The sequence below is a fragment of the Dendronephthya gigantea genome, unplaced genomic scaffold (assembly GCF_004324835.1).
Source record: "Dendronephthya gigantea isolate DGI-Jeju-01 unplaced genomic scaffold, DenGig_1.0 000001F, whole genome shotgun sequence".
Taxonomy (NCBI): domain Eukaryota; kingdom Metazoa; phylum Cnidaria; class Anthozoa; order Malacalcyonacea; family Nephtheidae; genus Dendronephthya; species Dendronephthya gigantea.
In genome coordinates this window covers 3,448,092-3,469,464 of record NW_021163011.1, presented here as the reverse complement: position 1 = coordinate 3,469,464, position 21,373 = coordinate 3,448,092, and the positions used below count along the sequence as shown (strand labels likewise).

The window sequence follows — 21,373 nt, the reverse complement described above, 5'->3', positions numbered from 1 at the left end:
TTTATTTTCATTCTTTATTGGGGCCCGGCCCAGTCTTTTGTCATTATTTGCAATCTTCACACATCGCTCCAGTTGCCCATGGCAATTCTAAAATAAAATAACCAAATATATACAAATAAAACAAGTATTCTTTTCTATTCCGATGTACGTATTCTGAATTAAAAATATAGCTCCTTAAGATGTGTCATCACTGATAAGTATACTGCCAAGTATATTTGAAGTATTATTTGTTTTCAGGACGTATTTTTATGTAGGTAAGAGTGAGTGGAGGTGTGGAATTTTATATAAACAGGTTAGTTTGTAATACTTGTAGTACGTACATTATAATTATGTTCATTCGAAAGATGGCAAGCCTCACGGCAGTACAAATTCAAACCTGATTTTCAGTGATAAAATTTTATTTTCGGATTAATAGAGAGCTGGGAAGCAGAAACTGGGGGCAGGGTGGTATAGGTCAGTGGCAGTACCATATGTAGCTCACATAGATAGGGGGAGCTTCTGAGCGAAATGAAAGGTCAAAAGAAAACTTTCCAATTAAATACTTTCCTTAAAAAGGGGTTTATTAAAGAATTTAATTTTATCCGAATATTGAAACAACTTGTATAGGGTGGAAAATAACTGTTGGTGTTATAGGTTTTTTATGGACATTTTAACCACCTAAGCAGCTGTTATCTACACATGAAAGTGTGCAAATTGCAAACCTAAGATTTGAAATATGTAATAGTAAATGAACAGTAGGTAATAAAATTAGGCACTGAATTTTTCCCTGATATCTGAGCGATGCAGACTCTTACATGAGAAAGGAAGTGAGGTTCTCTACATCTGTGAACTACTAAGCTCAAATCATTCCTTTATTACACTATTTCAACTAATTTGTGTCTAGAATAGACCTTTCTTATAATGACGTCAAACGCGGAAAGTCTGATGTTACACGAAATCTGATTGGCTCCACAAAACTATCGACCCAATCAAACTTCGTGTAACATCAGACTTTCCGCATTTGACGTGATTATGAAAAAGGTCTATTGTAGGCTAATGGGTTCATATGTTGCAATCAATTTGAAAAGGAATTGATTGTGCATTGCTTACTCAAGAGATGAATTTCTAATGAATGAAGTAATTATGCAATATAATATCCTTTTGTTGCTTATACAGCATTTACAATACTGTGTTTTCTCATACTATGGATGTCACTAAGTAACTTTTTACTATCAAACCCATCACCAGAATTGCTGGTTGTCGCCAGCGCCGCCGAGAGAAAGACATCATGGGTTTTAGTATCTGCTAGGCATAAAGTACTTCAAAGCGATGTGAAAAAGTTTTACAAATAAACTTTTTTACTAGCAATATCATGGTATCTTAGAATTGAAAATAACAATGACTGTCACTCGTACTTTCCACTAGTGTGCGAATAATACACTGAGCCCAACATTTTTTTAAGGTGCTTTAATTTTAAGTTCTTCCTTCAAGTCAGGGGCCTCCTTCAATATGCCTCCCCTGCCCCCCCCCTCTCGGTGGCCCTGTTTGTAGCAATTCAGGGTGTGGTCCCCTACATATATGAAATGACATATGCCTATCACGCCAATTGACCTCCAGAAATGCAAGTTGTACGGTCTGAAACCGTCAGATTGTCCTCAATCTTAAAACTCTAAGCACGCGTGTGGCAAATCAGATTTCGACGTCCTCATAGCCTGCAGGTCAGATTTTCGTTAAATTCACCCTTCAGGCAAGCAGGTCAGATTTTTCTCATGCTGTAGTTGAGATTTTCTTAAGATTCAATTTTCAGGCACGCGCATGGTGTAGATTAGATTTTCTTTAAGCTTGTTTTCTTGGTATTTTCGTGTTCAGCTGTCTTTACCTCTTGTTGCCTGGGTGGAATTCTTCATTCACCTTCTATCAAATATTCTCAGTATCTAGCATGCCCGGATGTCCCGCAAGTGTGTAAATAGTCACCAGCTGTCATGCCGGCTGCGAAAAAGAAGACGAAAGGAGGAAAACAAGATTCAAAGAAAACAGAAAAGAAAGGATTAAAAGGACTTCAAACCATTAGTGATTTGTTGAAAAATCTCAGATTACAATATGATGTCAAGTGTAAAGATGAAAAGAGTTTTCCTCTGCCTACCGTCAAAAATTCAATCAAGGAATACGAAGAGAAAAGTGAATTTTTAGTTAAGGTTAGATTAAAATTGGATTTGTGTTTCGATTTTTTCCGTTTTATTCAACTTTGCCCAAATGGTGTATACACCCCCAATGATCGTTCAAATTACGCCACTGAGCACATACCATTTTTTTTTTACGCTTGGGTACTTTGGAATACTATATTACTTATCTGATTTCTCCCATAGTTTGTACTGTTTCCTGGTCAGTGCGAGGATTGTCCGGTGAAAATTTCTCCATTATTATCAGCTCTACGCAGTACAAGATATGTTTACATCAAAGAACTGTATATTTGGGATATACCAATGAAACACGAGGATGTGGCCACCTTGGTATGTCAATCATTCAAGTCATCATATTTACCGGCATATACGGCTGTTTGGTTGCGTACTTTAATAAAATATTTTTAATTTGAAGGCATTGTTTTTGGAGAAAGGAATCTATCGTGTGCAGTATCTGGAGTTAATGAGCTGTTCAATCGAAAGTTATGCAGTTCAAAGGCTAGGAAGGTATGATTTATTGAACAGTTTTATGAATCATAAGACGTTGCTTCTAAGATTTTTTAACTCCCTCTTATCAAATGTCAATGTTTTGTGCTGTTTATAAACTGAATAATATGTAGTGTACCATTGTAGTCAAGAATGCTGGATTTGTCTTTGTACTATTTGGTACTACTTTTATTGGTACTACAGTAATCACTAAAATTTTTTTTATCTATTTTGTGTAGATCATTTGTGTTAAACTGCGTAACAACACTTCTACTCGATTATAACCAGTGAGTAGTATTTTCACCTGCATCGATCTTTTTCGCCGGTTTTATGAAGCAACTATAATGTGACGGCTCACTCGATCCCTCCCGTGTATGGCTATACGCTTCCAATGGTAAAGCGTCAATAGACCTTCCTCCTTTTAACTTTCAAGCGCGCAATGCTTGACGGTAGTTGATTATCAATGTCAATTTGATCGCCGTGTTCAGGAGCGATTTAGTTAAACAAAGCAAGTTTTCTCACAAGCAAAATAGCTTCTAAGAAGAGCGATATTGCAACTAAAGTTGCTTAATAATCAACTACCGTCACGCATTGCGCACTTGAAAGCTAAATGGGGAAAGTAGCTCTTAAAACACGTATGTTCGCTGATCTAATAATACTTGGATGTAACAACTATATACGTAATTGTTTTGCATCGGCGAAGGTTATTTTTTATTACCTCGATGATATAGGTTTGGTGACGAAGGATGCGAAGGACTATGTCGTGGCTTGAAAAATAACAAAACTCTACTGAGATTAAGCTTGAACTATTGTAACCTTGGTCCAGATTCTGGTCGAATTCTTGGCGACTTGTTAACAGAGACTGCTGTATGGTGAGTACAGGCTTTGGTTGTTGTGAAGATATTTCGTAGGTTTAGTGTTGGCAATACCTTTAAGAAGGATTTAACATTTTCTGTACATAAATTTCATGTACAGTCTAAAATAGTTAGCTGCATCTACAGGGCATGTCCCCAAAAAGTGAAGCTTTATGTAAATTATCGTAATCACGGCCCTCTTGATTTCACCTTCAGAGTGCTCACGAATTCAAATTCCAACAGAGAGTTATTTGTTAGTTCTTTGTTTTGGTGGAACAGCCTGTATGCTTAACAAAAACCCCCAATTAATTACAAATTGATGTTAAACGATGTCTTGTTAATTATATGTACATACATATGCCTACAAGCCTAGGTCATATAATAAGAGTCGAATTTCGATATAGTCTCTTGCTCAACCTGAAAAAATGTGAAAGAATTTTCTCAGTTGGAATTTGCATATCAATGCGTAGAGTTTTTTACCAACCCTGTACATGTAGCTTGTTCAGCGGTTATTGCCGTCAGGTTTTGTTAGAAGTTGATTCTGAAAACACCTACCATTCGGCATTGTTACAACTTGATTACTTGCAAAAAATACAGTATATATTCCTATCGAAAGCACCAAGCGGCGTGTGCAAACAACATTGTCTGGTGTGTCCCGATAGCGTGATTGTAACTCAAGTATACCACACCATGTCTACAGACTTCCGTTTTTCGACTTTATTCAATCTTGTTACCAGTGAGATCTATCTTGATGGGAACCATCTCGAATGTGAAGGTGTTATTGAAATGATCAAATTATTGGCTGACAAAGCAGAAATGGAGGCAATTGAACGAGCAGAGAAAAAAGAACAGGAAAATGTTCCTCCTGTTAATAATGTTGTAGCTGAGGTGTCGCAAATGTCCGCAACGAGTGCAGCCGGCAATGGAAATAAAACACCAGAAATAACTGAAAGCCCAAGGTAGGCTCTAGATGATGCATTCAGGTCGTAGCAACACAGACTAGCAGAGGAAAAATATCTTATCTATCGAGTTTTTTTTACAAACAAATGTAATGTTAAAATTTTTGAGAACTACATAATGGTAAAGTGCCTTAATTATCACAATACTACGTGTCAAAAGTTACACCGAAGTGCATTAGACCCCGAAGCACACAAAAACGGAAATACGTTACGTTGCTTGGCAACGGCATGGCCGAGATCGGCATAGAGTTTTTTGAGTTAAGAGAGATACAAAAAATATTGTAGAACATAAAAAGAGAAAATGTAAAGTTAAAACCAAATAATAAAATACGTTACACACAAGGCGAATTCGTCTATTAGAAGGTAACAATGACCCCTTAGTGCAAAAACGTCTGCTAAAAACTCCTAGTTCTTTTCTGACAACGATTAACGAAGATTACTGCCCTTTGAAAAGCCCCTTTACTTCCTAATTTAGTTAAACATTCAACAGCACTTGAGTTATACATCAGTTACCAGTTGTATATTATTCCAGTTGATACGTGTGATATTTTTTATAGTAAGGAAGACAAATCTGCTATAACTAAAGCCAAGAAAAAAGGCAAGAAGAAAAAGAAAAAATCTGCTAAAAAGAAAGTGAAGCTTCCTCCCAGAGTGGGACCATGGATTGAAAAAATTCATATTGCAAATAATGGCATTGATGCTCATGGACCCGGATCCAACCTATCTCCAGTCATGTGTATGAGATTATTAAGAAAGTGAGTAGTTCACATACATGCAGATGAAATCTATAGCAGACCATGCATGCAATGACTCGAATATCTTATGTATGATCTTATGTATGATCTTATCCAACATTTACAATATGAAATTATGTTAATCTTCGGTTTTCATCCATATTCATTGGATTAGATTGATAACGCATTCAGATTGTCTCAAGGAAATTGACTTGGAGCATAATTTGATTGGTGATTTAGGAGGTCGCGAACTTTTAGAGGCTCTTATGGATCGTAAGGAAGGTAGGAGTAAATACAGTTTCTAATATTTCGTATTAGTTTTAAAACACGTTTTAAAGACGACATATAACTGAGAATTTTGGGCGGCCGTGTTGAAATGGTCCCAACTAGGATTTAGACGTCGTTGTTAAAGCTCATTTTCCTTCGATTCGGCACATGAAAAGTTCGACTTCTGAAACCGGTCTAAAAAGCTAACCGGTCTATATAAGTAAAACACTGAAAATCAAGATCTTGTTAGGGTGGAAATGACCCCGCTATGAGGTGATTGAGGTTTGAGGGGAAGTCAGCTTTTAGAATACAGGGGATTATTACTTTTTTGGATGAAAGTCGAATTTTAGCAGTCTATGAAATGTGCCCATACTATTCAGCCGGGATTATAGAACTCGTTGGTGTCTGATGTATAATGTTAATAATGTGTTTGTGTTCTGAAAGGAAAACGTTACAAAATTTATTTTTTAGCAAAGCTCACCTCAATAAAACTTCGAACAACCCATCGAATGAATTCGACGACATTTGCAAACTTGGTTAAACACGGAGGAGGAATGAAGAAGAAAGCAAAGAAAAGAGGAAAACCAGGGAAGGTAGGATAATCTCAGATCATTTTTATTCATGCCAAATTTAACCTCCTAATATGTCCAACAAAATTCCGAACAATTCAAATAATTTTCCTGGCAGACTGCATGTTCAGTCGAGAAATGGGGATGTTGGTATGTCCTATGATTGCATGCATTCCTTTCCTTATATTCCTTTTGAAAATTACTTTTTAGAAACGCATTTAAATCCAGTTAGAGTAAATTTGTAAAACTCATAACCCCTAAGCACTGCTCGAAAGAAAATTGAAAGCGATCAACCTCGCAAGTCGTGCTCTTCCTTCCATCTTCCGGCTTTCTCCGCTCACACAGAGGAGAGACCCTGGGTACGAAGTTGTTAAACGGTCTGCTTCAGTGAACGTCTGCTTACGTGTACGTTGACCTGCCTGAGCATTTTGAAGGATTTTTTTTAATCGTGGAGCTTCCGGAGGTTTTCCATCATGTGGACTTCCGGGTCCTACATTTGGTTGAAGTAAATGGAAACTTGGATAATGTGACGAATTGACTCTATGGAAACAGTTGAAATGTAGGTGACAAAAAATTTAAGAGGCACGGCAAAGACGTCATAGCACGTCATAACACGTCATAACAGATATAGCCGATCACTTTGGCACTGTTGTGAAAAACCACATAAGGACACTTCTGCACTTCACGAGCGATATATTTTCTGTCGAAGTAAATACTCGTGTCAATATTGACTTCCCGCTAATTCAGGATGTTTCTATCGGGGTTTTCGAGTGTTGCGTGAGCAAAGCTCACGCAAACATATTTGCAATTGATGATTGCGTAAGAATGTGGAATACATTCAGTTAGACACTCGTCTAAAGAATGGTAACCTGATCTCAAATCAATAGCCATTCGACCTGTTAGTGTTGGAAATATTCAAAATTATGATAACTATCTCGATATATGTATAGAAAGCATTTTTTTGGTCTGCTCGACGGCTCCAATTCTTTAGAAAAGAAAGACGATTTATTATTTTGTATCCGATTCTGCAGACATCTTGTGCGACAGGAAAATGTTTCTTCCAAATATGCATGTAGTAGATAGCAGTACAAATAGAAGACCACATACGCAAGAAAACCAGAAATAGATATTGCAAATATGTATGGATGCGAGTGATCTTGGTCATTATTAGATAATACACCTATAACGTATTTTACAATTATTCTTTTTGACAAAATTAAACGGTTTATGGTTACTATGTAAAAGCATATTAATGTTCTTCATACCAGTGGGACTGGAGTGTCGCTCAAGCATTAACACTGACAGGATTTCTTGCAAAACCTTGTCATAAATTTTTGGTACAAGACATGGTGGCAAAATCCAGCTTCAGACCACTTTATACACGATCTATGTTCATCCTCCACAGAACAAGCATCTAAAAATTAATTGGTTTGGTGTTTTTACACCTTTGACGTGACACACCTCTTTTATATTGCTAAGCATGCATGCATATGTTAACACTTGAATGGAAGCGATCTGAATTTTTATTTTGTCAGCGAGTGACTAAGGGTTTGGGGTATGACATTTTGAGCCTTAAATTGTCTATTTCGTAGTCAAAATTGTCCGTTTCTTGTGAGTTTAGAATTAGCACTCTTGTCACAAAACGTTATCTTATTTTATCTCCAGTCTGGTTAAGCAAATTTACCTTTGCAAGTTTTACAGCAGTTTTTATTCATGTAATTGTAATATACATTTCCTGGTCTACAAAATCCAGCTTCTTGCCAGCCCAAGCAAGATCTTGATTTGTCACTGCAGGCAACTGCAAAATGAACAAATGCTTGTGTGCATTCGACACAAGACAATGTCACGAGTGAAGAATCATTGACATTGTTTCCAGAGAATATAACAATAGGTGGTTTGCAATATTGCCGCCATCTTGGTTGATTTTTCAATCATGTGCACAAATAATTTTTTCGTCGTTGCTGTATTTTAATACCTGCCCAATAATACGACAGAGATGATAAGCAATTACAAAATACACAAGGAAAAAGTAAATCAACGCAGTTTGTTCTCTTGAAAAGCATAAGTAAACTTTGTAGAGTCAACCAAGATGGCGAATGACTGATTATGACGTCGTATGCAAACCAAGAATTGTTCACAAAATACGAAACATTTTAAAGCAATTTCTCTTTCCCTCCCTACCCTAACCTATGTATATTCAAATAGGAATTATAGGATATGATATTTAGTCTGGTTAACATGGGCAAATTTTCTTTGGCAAATTTCATGAAAGATAATCCGCTGCCAATTTTTCACAGCAGAGAAAATTTAGCAAAGAGAATTGGCTTGTGTGAATCTGGTCTGCGTTATAGAACTATATGGTACACGCCTAAAAACGATCAGGTTGATGCAATATTGATATGAACAGGATGGAACAATGTTGTGTTGCCCACATTGTTCAGAGTTGTTATCAATTACCGATTCATTTTCAACAATATTGTTCAATGTTGTTGACAAGTGTGAACAATAATGGAAGCACGACATCCCTCCATGCTGATAAACCGCAGGCTCAGAGTTTTTAGGCGTGCACGTAATGTTAAGCTGTGTAATACTTCATGCAACAGTGGATATACTACTTTTCCTTGTTTATATTTCTGTTTGGTAATATTTTGATGTCATTAGTCATTAGAACAAGTAGTTTTTACCTTTCGATTTCCCATCGGCCCCACATTTATACATTCTTTGAACTTGTTTTATATCCTTTAGTGTTAATCCTTCACTATTTCCCAACTGTCTTTGTCCATCTTTACTTTTCATTGTTTCCAACCCGGGATGTTTTGCAAAAGCATTTGATGGGTAGTGCATCACTGACTCAAAGTCGTACTGAACACCGTAACTATTGACAACACTTGCAGTTATCTTACGAAATGCTGATCTCCATTCTAAAAAGTAATTACAGTAACCACAATCCAGTGAACGAAAGTCTTAAAGGCTTAAAATGTGTTTTGGAATATGTCGAAAATGATTGAAAGCTATATGGTTACTTTCAAAAGAAACCCATCAATTTTTAAAAAGTTGAAGATTATATAGATTTAAAGTACGCAGAAATAATCCAAAACTGTTTTGAAAACAGACAGTAGAAAGAGCGCAAAACAACTTTAGAGAGCAGTTTAATATAGCTGCTTTGCGACCTATTGAACCTTTTCTATGTGCCAGAACTTGACTTTGCTGATATAGCTTTTATAACGGCGATATCTGCTATCAGGTTACTATATTTACTTGCATGGGAAATATCATGTGTCACGGTGCATGTTTAGTATCCCAGCGACTGCAATCTGCACTATATAAATATGTATTGCTATTCAAATATATCTGCCCCGAAGACGTAATCTATATCTTTGCCCTTGGAGCACTTCGAGAAAACGAAGCGAGAAACGAAATTATAAACGGCAGAGAGGCAGGAGGTATAGTCGTCCCTCCTTCACAACGTCTGCATGTTCGCACCCACTGCCCTCGAAAAAAAACAAAATTTGGCACAGATTTTCAGGTAGAACTAGAGTGACTAACAAATTCTCCAACTCGAGACGACATTGCCAAATACACAGTATATAAATTAATCCGGATATTATAAAGATATTGCCTTTTTTATAGGCTGCAGTAACCTTGTGAATACCTGGTATAATATTATCCCATAAAATTTCTATATATCTGTCTCGATCTGGTCTTGACTGTTCGTGCCACATACCCATTGCATGACCTAAGAAAAAGAAAGTAATGAGACTTTGTCTTTTAAAGATGTTTGTCATATTGTGATGTTTGTTATTGAACCCTTACCAATTTCATGGACTGCAATGACTTTGTTTTCGCAACCTTTACCAATCGATATCCTCTGAGGTTTTCCCAGACGACCAACGGGCGAATTACAGCTATAGATAGACAAAGGAGGTAGTTGTGGTTGTGCATGATTTGGAAACTGAATTGACCAACTGGATTTGGATATTTTCTGTCTCTATGCAAATCTAAATCAAATTCGGCATTTGTGCATGCGGTCTCGTTTTGACGGCTAATTGATGAGTGAGCTTTATTCCTTATGTTATAGTCATAAGAAGTAGCTGACTAATACTGGTTTTAAACTCAAGCTTTCATAGGTTATATCGACAACGAAAGTTTAGTTTGTCTCATTTGGTAGGACTCTTAAGAAAATGAAATATTAAATTTATATTGAAATATTTAAAAATCTCTTTTATAGTTTCAAAATATCTTGACCGAAACGAGTCAAATGATCGCCATATTGATATAGTAACGTCACAAGCGGGTTTATTTGTTTAAGATATTAAAGACATTATGATTTCATTTGTCTGCACGATTATTCTAACACGGTGGTCAAAGTATATTATTGCGCCACAGTTTTTCATTAAATTGCCAGGTAAGCCCCTATAGTGTTAACCCATGCAGCCTGCCGTGACATGGACATTGTCATCAACAGCTATGCAAGATGGCGACCAGATATTTCGAAAAGTAAGCAAGTTTAAAAAAAAGCAGCCAAATATGTATATGTTTACCGTTAAAGTTCTTTTAAATGAAGCAAACTAAATTCTCATTGGCAAAATTTACATTTTAAATTTCTTCTACGTCTTTAAAATTGAAATTATAAATTCTCACCCTTGTCCGCTGTAGAATTGTATGTATGCAGTAGGTTTATTACGAAGCTGTTTAATATTTATCCAAGAACCTAGGCAGGGTAAAACACGCTCCCATTCTTTTATGGCTTCCATGATTACCTTTTCAGCCTTATCTAAAGAAACAACAACAATTATTAATGAGTGCATGTGATACCACATCACCAGTTACCTCGAGGAAAATAGATATATTTTCTACTTTATTACTAGTATTGTCATTAAAATATGTTATTGCTTAATTGAATTATTTTTTTTCAACCATATTCTGAATTAGTTATAAAAAAAAAAAAAATTTTTTATTCAAAGCCTTGAAAGTCCTTCAATTAAAAAAGATGTGCTTGAAAGTCCTTGAATTCCTAATATTTGTAAATCTTCGCAATAGCAGCGATGATTTGTGGACTCCTAAGTAGAATTTCGATGTGTTTATGATATCGTGCTAGTTGTTGCTAATGCTTGATCTGTCGTTACCGGCTCGGTTTCAACTAGGCCTTGAATTTCCAAAACATGCATGGCAGAGCTTTAAAAGTGCTTGAATTCTAACATTTTTGAAATATATAAAAACCCTGGCAATATTAAACTGATGATAAATGGATGGTTATAGGAATTAATCAATGTTAATATACGTATAATTTCTCAGTGTAATTGCAGTATCTTAATTAAAACTTAATATTTCAGTCCTATATATACGATGCATGGATTAGTATACGATGCATGGATGTTGTCCCTTTTTTAACATCTGTATTTCTTTCAATTCCTATCGGCAACACTATTGCTAACACCAAAATTTTATTTTATATTGTACTATATGAAGAAGAATGTAGTTGGATTTCCAGGAATTAATTGATATGCTGATTGAACGATTTTGCCTTCTGCGAGCGAAAGAATGTATATATTTTTGAAAATTTTCTCAACCTTGGCACCAATTATAAGTGGAATGTTTATTTAAAAGCGACAACGTATATAAGACATTGTATAATTTGTACAAAATATGCAGAAGCACACTGTTTTCCACATGCATCAACCGTATTGTAGCGAAACATTGCGTATTTTCTTTCTTTCAAAGTCATTATAGTTTTACCCGAGTGCTCAAGAAACAATGATATATGCGATACGTATCGCTACGATACGGTTGAAGTGGAGAACTTACTTTATTGAGGAAGCTACTGTGTATAATTCTCTTCGTTTCCAAGTTTCCACAAACGCTTTCCCGTATTAAAAAAAAAAAATACGAAATTTATGTCTACTCACAGCTCAAAGATGGATGAAGATCATACACTAAACCATTCTTGGGCCATCTGTTCCCTTTGAAATACTTAAGAACGGCTCGTCTTGATCTTTTACCCTTTGTTTTGTTGAAGAGTTGTTCAACTTCGGATCTTTTCAATCTAATATCACCTTGGAATAGCACATAGCCATCGTCTTTTTTTGAATTACCTGAACAAAAACAACGTATACGATTAATGAAATTAGTGCTGGTTTCAAAATGATTACTTATTACTTGGAATAAAGCCAGAGAAATTTTTTGAGAATAACATTGTTGAAACCGGTTGAACCTTGCATGAATATCCGGGATAAAACCATGATTATTAAGAAATCAGTATAACATTGCTATGCGCGAACGTATATTTGCTTTTTTGCAAAACTCTCAATCGAACCTCAAGGATCAATGAGGCGTTTGGTAATTGTGGAAATTCTTTATATTCACCTCTCTCGCGGGCGTTTGCGAAAATTATTTTCTGAAGGATCGTTGAATTTCGGGTTGGTTCGAAATGTCCCGCTTTAAAAACTTTCCATAATGCCTTCCAGTTCTTTACGTCACCTTCCCTTCGTACGAGTTTGGTTCGCAGTTTAGATTCAACACCTACAGAAATCAAAATGACATTACTGCGTGGGAAGTCGATGTTTGCTTGGACAGCTAACCATGGTCCAGTTTCTGTCAAGTATAATTTTGTAAGACGACAAATGAACGTTTTACCTGAAACGAGTAAAGTTGCAAGAAACAAAACTACGAAGATACTTGTGCCGAGTAGCATTTCGCTATCGTTATAACTCCCGGCCGTATGAGCAGAACACAATATGTATTAATCTGATTATATACTCAAAATATTAGTAACATCTGCATATGTCGAAATGCAAAATATTACACGATTCAATATTTCCTTTTAAAGATGCAGCAATTTAGAAAACCTATACGGATACTCCAAAATATGCGTTGGATAAAAAAACTATGCTTCTGGCAAAAATTACTGCTGATATTTTCATCAAATATAAAGTTCAAGGAGACGGGCTAGTAAATGGAGGGGAATAAAGTACGACAAAAGTATTTATTTACTAACCCCGACCGAGAAGCATATAGGGGAAATGTGTTTGCAGGCTAGCTGTATGTTTTTTATGTTCCAATATAATGTTTCCTGGTAGCTAAAGATGTTTTTACCAAAAACGGTTATGGGAATGTATATTAAACAAAGTGGTTTTGTCTGAGAGAGGCCTGAAAATATATCTCTCCCCGTGCTGCCCTGAAGGAAACAAAGGCAGGGCGGTTTGCGGTGAATCGTAAAATTAAGACCAGGGAGTGTTTGCTGCTTTGCTGTGGCAATGTGAACTGTATAACATAAAGGACCTTGGAAACATAAGAAATGACGTCTTTCGTCGACCGCAAACCTCGTGAAGACACGTGACCTTGCGGTCTGGTCTGTGCTTATACTGCTTTTGCGGAATCACTTACTGTACATTGAAACGTGACCGCAGGGGACAAACCTTGAAAGTAAGCGTGAGGACTCGTGATGTCTCGAGGCTGAGGATCTTTTGGTACAAAGGGTGTACATTAGTAAAGGCAGAGTGCAAACTACCTCTGACACTTCTCTAAGAACTAAAAAAACCGTAAGGCTTTAATTAGCAAAAATGCACAAAGTTTTTTCTTTTATTTATCTCCATTTCCCAATTTCCATTTAAATTGCGCTGCGTTGCCACATAGAACAACACGGTTGTGGACGAAGTGACAGGTGTGGGGCAATTGTGGATAAGAACTGAGTATATTTTCTATAATTCCTAAACTAAGTACTCCATATTACCGGTAGAAACCGGTAGTAACCCGCATATTTTACGGTACACGCGGGGACATCCGCATGCAACATCCGGCCGGTATTTCTTGCATATAAGTACAAAGATGATTAAGATATTTCTGTCTTATGGTCTTGAACTTGCATAACCACAACCTCATAAGTACCAATATACATGCCGTTACATATACAATCGTCCAGTAAATACTTTATAATTTAGTTTATTAATGCTTTTCACTCAGGAAAATGTTTGCGTTTAATGTATTTGCGCCGGTCGAAAACTTTGCGCCGAAGAAACCTTCCTGTTTGGTCGTTGATGATGAAATGATAACCATAGGCAAAGCAGTAGATTACGGTCTTTGTAAAAATCCATATCGGTTAGGCCTCTCATTCTTGATGCACTGAAAAGATACATTATTTAAATCTTTCCGCGCTGGCCATTCTTTTGTTATCCCATTGTATTAGAGTCAAGAAGTGTTTCAAAACGTCAAAATTAGTCGATCATACGCACAAACCACAAGCAAACCTGGCCAAAATAAAGACTGGTTTCGTTTTAGTTATAATTGTCGTGACAGGTCAAGGTGGGGAATAGAATATTTCTACGTGTATGCACTCAACAATGACCAATTCAATACAGGAAGAAAGGACCAATTAGAATCCGGGCTATTTCGCATCGGTAAAGTGACTTGTACACGACAATTACCAGAAAATGGAAACCAGACTTATCATGCATGGCAAACACGAGTCTTATAAATCTTTAAACAGAATACGGATATCTCCTGATATGCAATATAATATTTTAGAAAAAAAATTTCAATTGATGTTGAACTATACGTTTTAACCTATTATTACAAATCAACAGACTGTTATGACGATGCTTTAATAATTATTTAGACAGAGTTTCGTAACAACAGTTAACATCATTGTAGTAAAATTACACATGTGACATTCGCGACCATGGTTTGAGTATGTCATCTAGAATTTCTAAATAACCAAAAATGGTAGAAATTTATATTGTTTCAAATTATACACGGACGATAAGTCATACATGTTAAATTGCTATGATCTTTTATAAAAAAAATTATTAAATAGAATTGTTTATAGGAAATTTATCGCTACAGTACAACGTTCGTGTCAGTCAAGGTAGAGAAAGAGAGTAGTTCTTCTGCAATATGATAATTCACCATCGCTGCTTATTTGCTCTGTTATATATCATTGGGTCATTATATATATTGAGCGAGCCATCGAAAACCTATATAAGATTTCAACAATATCAAAAAGGTTAATATGCTTGCACTGCATCGTAAGGAGATCATGAGAAGACATCGATGAACAATGATTGGCATTTTAAGTCAATATCAAATGAAATTTTGCTTATCTAGTTTCCACATGCAAACGCGATGTTTTAACAGATAACTAATAATATACATTCGTATCTACCGTATTTTTATACATGTATTTGTATGTCAGAATAACAAACAATTATTGTCTTTTCATGAGACTTAATGTAATCAATGTAATACTTGAACGTTTTAAAGAATAGATCCTACTTATAGAATGCTATTGCACGAACCTTCCCCGTAACCTTGTCGTTTTAAAACACTGCACATGAATAACTCCATGGGCCTTTGATTTGTTTCTCTAACATTTTGCTACAACAATATAATGAACCGAATTATTAGGCTCGTGATAACAACGCACACGTCTAGTCAGCCTAAGGAGTAGGGAATGTAGCAATCAATGAAAAGCTGCCGTGGTTTTTGCCGGTTACAATTCAGAGACCCGAAAATGATAAATTAGGTGTTAAATTGTAACATAAAGATGGTTCGGGTTAGATATAACGCGTGGCCGAGGTCGCTTCCTATACGGGGATCATCTCTCGAAACACGTGTGATTGACAAGCATGTTTCGTGCAAATATTTTATAAATCTTACCGGTGCTTGTCCTGTTGTTTGTCCGTAAAGTCCAAAGTATTGTCGAATATATTCCTCACCAGCTGCACCTGGTATATCAATTTTATTCCCCAATATAAGCACGGGGCAGTGCGAGAGTTGTTCATCCGCAAGCAGACTCTACAATTATGACAATTACAACAATTATTATACACGTGTATAATTACCGTGTTCAATCAAGCAGTATATCATTTCTAGGCTATTACGAGATCCTTGCCGTTGATATGGGATGAAGGGTGAAAAAAGGGGTATGTTACACAGCCCATAATAAGTGACTGCTCATTATGTAGATTTCAAAAGTGGAATGTTATTCCATGGCTCTGTAAATATGGCTTTTTCTGTTTTGAAAAAAATTCTCAATCAACCCAAACTATTGTGGCACCTGGAAAAAAATTTCTGCCTCTTTCTATGTTCTTGAGAATATCAGTCCCTCATAATTACCCACTCCTTTGGCTTCTCACCCCCCTTACAAAAATTATATTTTCATCCCCCTATTGAATGCCATATTTCAACTTACATCCAATTCTGCTTTCGACTCTGGTAATCGGTTAACATCAGCAGTATCTACGATGAAGACTATGCCATTCACAGCAGGAAAATAATCCTTCCATATCCTACGAGCTGAAGAAAAAGTTTATTCACTAACATTTAACTCAAGGTCTAAAATAAAGTAAAGCACTGAAACAAATGGTTTGCAAATGCTGTCCTGATGTTATTTGAGGATGAAAAACTGTGAACTAGTAACAGAAGAATTTCTAAAATAGCAAAAATTGTTGATCTGATTTTGTAAAGTATATACACATAAAATAACACATAAAATAACAAACCTTGTTTGTGACCCCCAAGATCAAATGTAGTAAATCTCATACCACCCATTGAAAGTTCTTCAGATGCTGCAAATACAGTATATTATATGTATAAATCATTACTACAATATTATTTCAAGATGCTGTTCAGTATGCTCCAGATAATCGTAAATTGGCAAAGCACTAATAGTAGAAAATCCATATTACAGATATTACAGCAAGCATAAGGTTAAAAAATCACAACATACTTGGGTGGAGAGTTGGAACGTGTTGTGCCATTCTATCATCTTTCAGCATATGAAGTAGTGTTGTTTTGCCAGCATTATCTAATCCTAAGAACACTAGCTTGCCAGATTTTTTATACAAACCTGAAAAAACAAATTTTAGAAATTTTCAACTCCTAATATGAAAAAAATAAATATGAAAAAAATAAATATGATAGGGTTTCAAGTTGTAACTCAGCATTCCAAACCCTGTATATGAAAGATCCCAGATTGTATGGGTATTAGATAAATGAATGTTACACCTGGTTTCCACTTAGTCAATATACATCATGAACATGTTCAGGTGGTTGATGTCAAGCCAGTCAAGGTGATTGAGTTCAAATAATAAACATCCAGACTCTTTCTCATTGGGAAAAAGACTTGTTCACAACAATTAAAACAAAATGGAAACCAGGCTTTAGACATCAACAAGTCATTAAAAGCAATTCTTACCCAGGTAATTTAGCATGCCTGTTAAGTAGTCCCATAACCACATACTGTATGTTATTTAGTATGCTGTAGAAAAAAAATGATATGAAAATAAATGTGGTGCTTCAACAGTCTATGTTTAATCCCTAGACTCACACAATAAATGTGTCCTTATGTGTCACAACTCGAACTGAACTTTGAACTTTGAAAAGGTATAAATTTAAAACACAACCACAGCAATGATTTTACCAGACAATTTTTTATGGACAGGACTACCATCAGATCAATGATATTTCCTGTCCTCCAGACTGTCACAATGGGAATATATTATTATTGCTCAGATTCTGTGGTGAATAAAAGATGACAACATACAATTTATAATTCCAATTTATACATGCACTAGTTCTTAATATGAGATTTGGTGTTTTATAAGTGGATGTCATCTATCAAACTGCCTCGTTATAAAATTTGTATAAACCATAGAAACAATAGACAATAATGTCTATTATTTCTATGGTATAAACACTACAAATCTGCAATCACATATAGTACAATAACCGACGACACATTTTCTAAGAAAAACTTCTACATTGTATGTGAAATTATGAAATCTCAAATCCTATACGAATTAATTTTACGAAAGAAAACATCAAATTGAACATCATCAGTAAATTGACTAATTTTACTAGTATTACCAGCCACAAAAAATGTTACGAACATACACTCAGTCACTCATGACTCGACATAATGAGAAGTAAAAATGAGCTTACAGATATATTTTGTAATGTATAAATAAACTATTTGTTAGGATGTAAATCTATTGAAAAATGCACTGATTAAACGTACCAAAATTTTAAATCAATTTGAATATAAAGTCCAATTTTGTATAAAATCTTCGGGAAGGAACTTTTCTTTGGTTGTGATGACTGTAAAGGTCGAGCGACAAGAAATACTGCAGAGGAATGGGTCGAGCCACGCGTAAGTGCTGAATTACCCGGATGTGCTCAGATTTTTCAGTTTTTCCAGTTTCCCATGAATCTCATCCCATAATCTTCTTTCCGACCCTGATGAGTGATGCCTGACACACGCGCGTGTGTCATCGTGTATCATGATATCATGATGGAATTAATAAAGTTTTGCAGTAGTGCAGGCAGTGAGGGTAGTGTGTGTCAAGCTTTTGTTTAAATTTGAATGTTTGATAATTATGCCAAAACCGCGGGATTTAAGGTAGTTTTGGGGGCACTGTATACGAATATTATATGTATAGAGGTTAGAGGAGTTCCCGAATCACAAGAGTTTGCTAATACGAATATTTGAATATCCCCCCCTCCATACCCCCCAAGCGTAGAATTGAATACTGAATGCCCACCTAACCTCGTACCCATGGTTTTCCTACGAGAAAAATGGGAGTACGCAGGCTTACCCGCCTGTCAGACCAGTCAGACAAGAGGTTACAAATACGAGTATTGTTAAATAGAATGCATTTTATGCTCATTTCATTTCTTGTGTCATATCTAATTTTATCATATTTGGGCCATTTTAAGCTATTCTGTAATTACCAACCACATACCTTGTAATCTAATAAAGCCAGATACTATTTTATATTGATGATCTAAAATGCTAAATAATTTGTGCATGCTCATTTCACTATTAGATTCAACTCATTCAAGCATTGTCTTTAAGGCAACCGTATACTTCCAATCTCATCGCGATATGATTTTTCCACCCAGTTGGAATGATGCGAAAATAGATAGACGGTGAAGGATTCTGTAATGTCACCATGACAACAGAAGATCTATCGTAATTTCCGTTATATTCCTAAAGAAATAAATGAGAATGTATCAGAATTGAAGGTTCGGCATACCATGAGACACATCACACCGTAGTGTATTCCACCAACTATATTATACAAATCGTAAAAAGATATATCTGACCAGAAAAAATTACAGCTATTTGAAGTTAATCCAACAAATTGAATTGGTTATAATCAAATTTAAAATTTGTTTTCACCAATCAATAATTAGCAATCAAGGAAATGAATACTATGTTGGTCAAAATAGCCAATATTCATAGTAAATTACCAATCAACCAATTAATGTTCAATGATGGCGGGTTTTGATTTAGTAATAAGTAAAAAATTGTCTTGGTTTCATCTAGGCAACCTTTCTTTTTAAGCTGTTTAAAGCTTTCCTTTTCACACTACATATCACTAGATTCACACATGTTTTTCATTGCAAGAAACTGTTCATCAACTGTGTGTGTGTCTCAATATAGTTTATCCTTTGGTTTACCTGTGCATTTTTGATAAAATGCTCGCCATCGATACTGGTTGAAATTTGAAATTTTGTAACCCACCAATCGGAGAGGGGACTTCCCTGCATCGCTATATTTGTTACTATAAATTGCCCACTAAAGAACGTTAGCTGAAAATATTGCTCGATGGATTGATCATGCAGTACGGCTGGCGCCCAGGCTCTGGAATAGTGTAACCGTGCCCAGTTTGGTATATGCTCGGCATCCAAGAATGTTGTGGCTATCAGTCCTCTTTCGGTAAAACCTCCGCTTTCCAAACCAATGGAGTGGTTAGACGAACATGTTTCTAAATATACAAATTGTAAACGTCGTATAATCTTCTAGTTACTTGCCGATTTACGATAATCCCCGAGCCGGTGCGGAGCACCGTGCGAGGGTACTAATTCCGCCCGGGGATTTTAATTACGCCCGGGAATGCAAATGCGAAATGAAAGTTGTCCGCCATTATGTCGTGGACGTTGGGCGTTTTTGTAAGTTATGCGCATGCGTGAGTTTATGACGTGACATTTTGAAATACAACTTTTTTAAAAATATTTTTTATTTGGATGGTTTTGAAAATATACGAAAAATTCAGCCGTAAAATTGATTAAGATATAATGTGAAAGATGCCTTCGGATAGAAAAACTTTGATTCGAACGGATGGTAAAAAATCTTCGATTTTGAAGCATTTTTTAAGTGTTTTTGAACAGGTAAATGGTTAGGTTTTGTATTTTAAAGCATGCATTGCAAACCTACAAGTATTTTGTAAGTTTATTTGTGGACTCAACAAACGTATCGACACCTGAATTTATTCGTCAATTTCGTTAAAATGATTTTGATTAGGAAAGCATTTATTTTTAAAGCTGAATCTGTTAAAGAAATTGAAATTTCGCTAAAAATTTTTGTACAATATTTAAAACTATTTGCAGCACAATTAATGAATTATGATTACAGTGTAGTTGAATTTGATAGCTCGAAAGTCGACTTTATAATTGTATTTGATATAGGATTTTACTTTTACAACTTCGAACATTCAACAGGAACGAGTATTACAGAATTTAAAATATGGAAATATATGTTTATTCCTTCAGGCGAGGGGTTGCTGCATGCATGTATTTCTAGTTACATGCACGTTTCCTAGTTGAACCCCATCTAGGACAGTTTCAATTCTTAGGTATCATTTTCAATGGCCAGTTTAGATAAGATACCGACTGACTTACAGTCTAATCAGAAGTTGTTTTGTTGCATATACTAGTTAGGCATATGGAATGCGCATATAACGGAATGCCCCTGTCATTTCGATAATCTACTAATGATAGCGATAGTGCATGTATCGACCTACCATAAATATATATTATAAACTTCTGTACGAATATCAAATCAATTTTGGAATTAATAGTTTCATAAATTCATCAAGCTTACCTGCAAAAACATCTACTAATGTTACCCAAAGTAACATTAAAACCTTTTCCCACGCCATCCTCCAGCACTAACTAAAACCCAGACGGTTATGAGGCAATCAAGTGAGAGACACAGAGAGAAAGCCAGCACTTTCGTTTAGATTTGATTAACTCTCAGTAGGAATGACAACAACTGATTACCAAACATAAAATGCAAATCAATAGCAACAAGCGTGTATTACATGTTATGCATTTCACTTCAAGGACCTGTTTCTTGCTTTTACATACCTAAATAATTAATAGACCTTTCTCCTTTTATCTTCCAAGCGCGCAATGCGTGACGGTAGTTGATTATAAAGGTCAATTTGAGTTGTAATTTCGCCATGTTCTGGAGCGATTTAGTATAGCAAAGGAGCAAAAAGAATCGGCAAGGTTTTCTTACAAACAAAATCGCTTCTAAGCACAGCGATATCGCGCCCGCGACGT

The 21,373-nt window shown here is 35.7% G+C and overlaps 3 protein-coding genes across 8 annotated transcripts; 1 reads left to right on the top strand and 2 right to left on the bottom strand.

The window, feature by feature from the left end:
• The first annotated feature begins 42 nt into the window (after positions 1 to 42).
• Positions 43 to 19,403, top strand: LOC114525069. 3 transcript variants are annotated; one of them, XM_028546280.1, is made up of 12 exons: positions 43 to 144; positions 238 to 292; positions 1,911 to 2,174; positions 2,346 to 2,489; positions 2,575 to 2,666; positions 2,885 to 2,932; positions 3,377 to 3,517; positions 4,237 to 4,458; positions 5,016 to 5,213; positions 5,368 to 5,474; positions 5,931 to 6,052; positions 18,850 to 19,403. In XM_028546280.1, the coding sequence occupies exons 3-12, from the start codon at positions 1,962 to 1,964 to the stop codon at positions 18,910 to 18,912; spliced, it is 1,350 nt and encodes a 449-aa protein (XP_028402081.1). In that variant the 5' UTR covers positions 43 to 144; positions 238 to 292; positions 1,911 to 1,961; the 3' UTR covers positions 18,913 to 19,403. The 3 variants fall into 3 exon arrangements, with proteins under 3 accessions (XP_028402081.1, XP_028402095.1, XP_028402089.1); XM_028546288.1 differs by having other exon boundaries at positions 127 to 144; positions 255 to 292; XM_028546294.1 differs by lacking the exon at positions 18,850 to 19,403 and adding an exon at positions 6,239 to 7,198 and having other exon boundaries at positions 61 to 292.
• Positions 7,244 to 13,462, bottom strand: LOC114525093 (zinc metalloproteinase nas-6-like). Of its 3 annotated transcripts, XM_028546316.1 has the most exons (9): positions 12,662 to 13,454; positions 12,392 to 12,547; positions 11,935 to 12,120; positions 10,670 to 10,802; positions 9,842 to 9,933; positions 9,681 to 9,764; positions 8,713 to 8,949; positions 7,713 to 7,844; positions 7,244 to 7,442 (listed from the first exon to the last, which is right to left on the bottom strand). In XM_028546316.1, the coding sequence occupies exons 1-9, from the start codon at positions 12,717 to 12,719 to the stop codon at positions 7,321 to 7,323; spliced, it is 1,200 nt and encodes a 399-aa protein (XP_028402117.1). In that variant the 5' UTR covers positions 12,720 to 13,454; the 3' UTR covers positions 7,244 to 7,320. The 3 variants fall into 3 exon arrangements, with proteins under 3 accessions (XP_028402117.1, XP_028402105.1, XP_028402112.1); XM_028546304.1 differs by having other exon boundaries at positions 12,392 to 13,462; XM_028546311.1 differs by having other exon boundaries at positions 7,713 to 7,826; positions 12,392 to 13,461.
• LOC114525160 (GTP-binding protein SAR1b-like) lies at positions 14,521 to 18,152 on the bottom strand. 2 transcript variants are annotated; one of them, XM_028546386.1, is made up of 8 exons: positions 18,042 to 18,152; positions 17,220 to 17,282; positions 16,752 to 16,871; positions 16,525 to 16,590; positions 16,215 to 16,318; positions 15,680 to 15,817; positions 15,319 to 15,397; positions 14,521 to 14,729 (listed from the first exon to the last, which is right to left on the bottom strand). In XM_028546386.1, exons 2-8 carry the CDS (start codon positions 17,260 to 17,262, stop codon positions 14,680 to 14,682), a joined length of 600 nt encoding a protein of 199 aa, XP_028402187.1. In that variant the 5' UTR covers positions 17,263 to 17,282; positions 18,042 to 18,152; the 3' UTR covers positions 14,521 to 14,679. The 2 variants fall into 2 exon arrangements, with proteins under 2 accessions (XP_028402187.1, XP_028402192.1); XM_028546391.1 differs by lacking the exon at positions 14,521 to 14,729 and adding an exon at positions 14,827 to 14,997 and having other exon boundaries at positions 18,042 to 18,133.
• Positions 19,404 to 21,373: the final 1,970 nt, after the last annotated feature.

What these genes read in the sequence shown, in the direction of transcription:
- LOC114525069 (XM_028546280.1), top strand. Translation starts at nt 1,962, where the DNA reads ATGCCGGCTGCGAAAAAGAAGACGAAAGGAGGAAAACAAGATTCAAAG. An exon ending in GAAATAACTGAAAGCCCAAG is followed by an intron (nt 4,459 to 5,015) that starts GTAGGCTCTAGA and finishes TATTTTTTATAG; the next exon opens with TAAGGAAGACAAATCTGCTA. An exon ending in TCTTATGGATCGTAAGGAAG is followed by an intron (nt 5,475 to 5,930) that starts GTAGGAGTAAAT and finishes TTTATTTTTTAG; the next exon opens with CAAAGCTCACCTCAATAAAA.
- LOC114525093 (XM_028546304.1), bottom strand. Translation starts at nt 12,719, where the DNA reads ATGCTACTCGGCACAAGTATCTTCGTAGTTTTGTTTCTTGCAACTTTA. An exon ending in CAATTCTACAGCGGACAAGG is followed by an intron (nt 9,934 to 10,669) that starts GTGAGAATTTAT and finishes GTCTATCTATAG; the next exon opens with CTGTAATTCGCCCGTTGGTC. An exon ending in CTGCTGTAAAACTTGCAAAG is followed by an intron (nt 7,443 to 7,712) that starts GTAAATTTGCTT and finishes ATTAATTTTTAG; the next exon opens with ATGCTTGTTCTGTGGAGGAT.
- LOC114525160 (XM_028546386.1), bottom strand. Translation starts at nt 17,262, where the DNA reads ATGTGGTTATGGGACTACTTAACAGGCATGCTAAATTACCTGG. An exon ending in AGGCATGCTAAATTACCTGG is followed by an intron (nt 16,872 to 17,219) that starts GTAAGAATTGCT and finishes TTGTTTTTTCAG; the next exon opens with GTTTGTATAAAAAATCTGGC. An exon ending in CGTTCCAACTCTCCACCCAA is followed by an intron (nt 16,591 to 16,751) that starts GTATGTTGTGAT and finishes CTGTATTTGCAG; the next exon opens with CATCTGAAGAACTTTCAATG.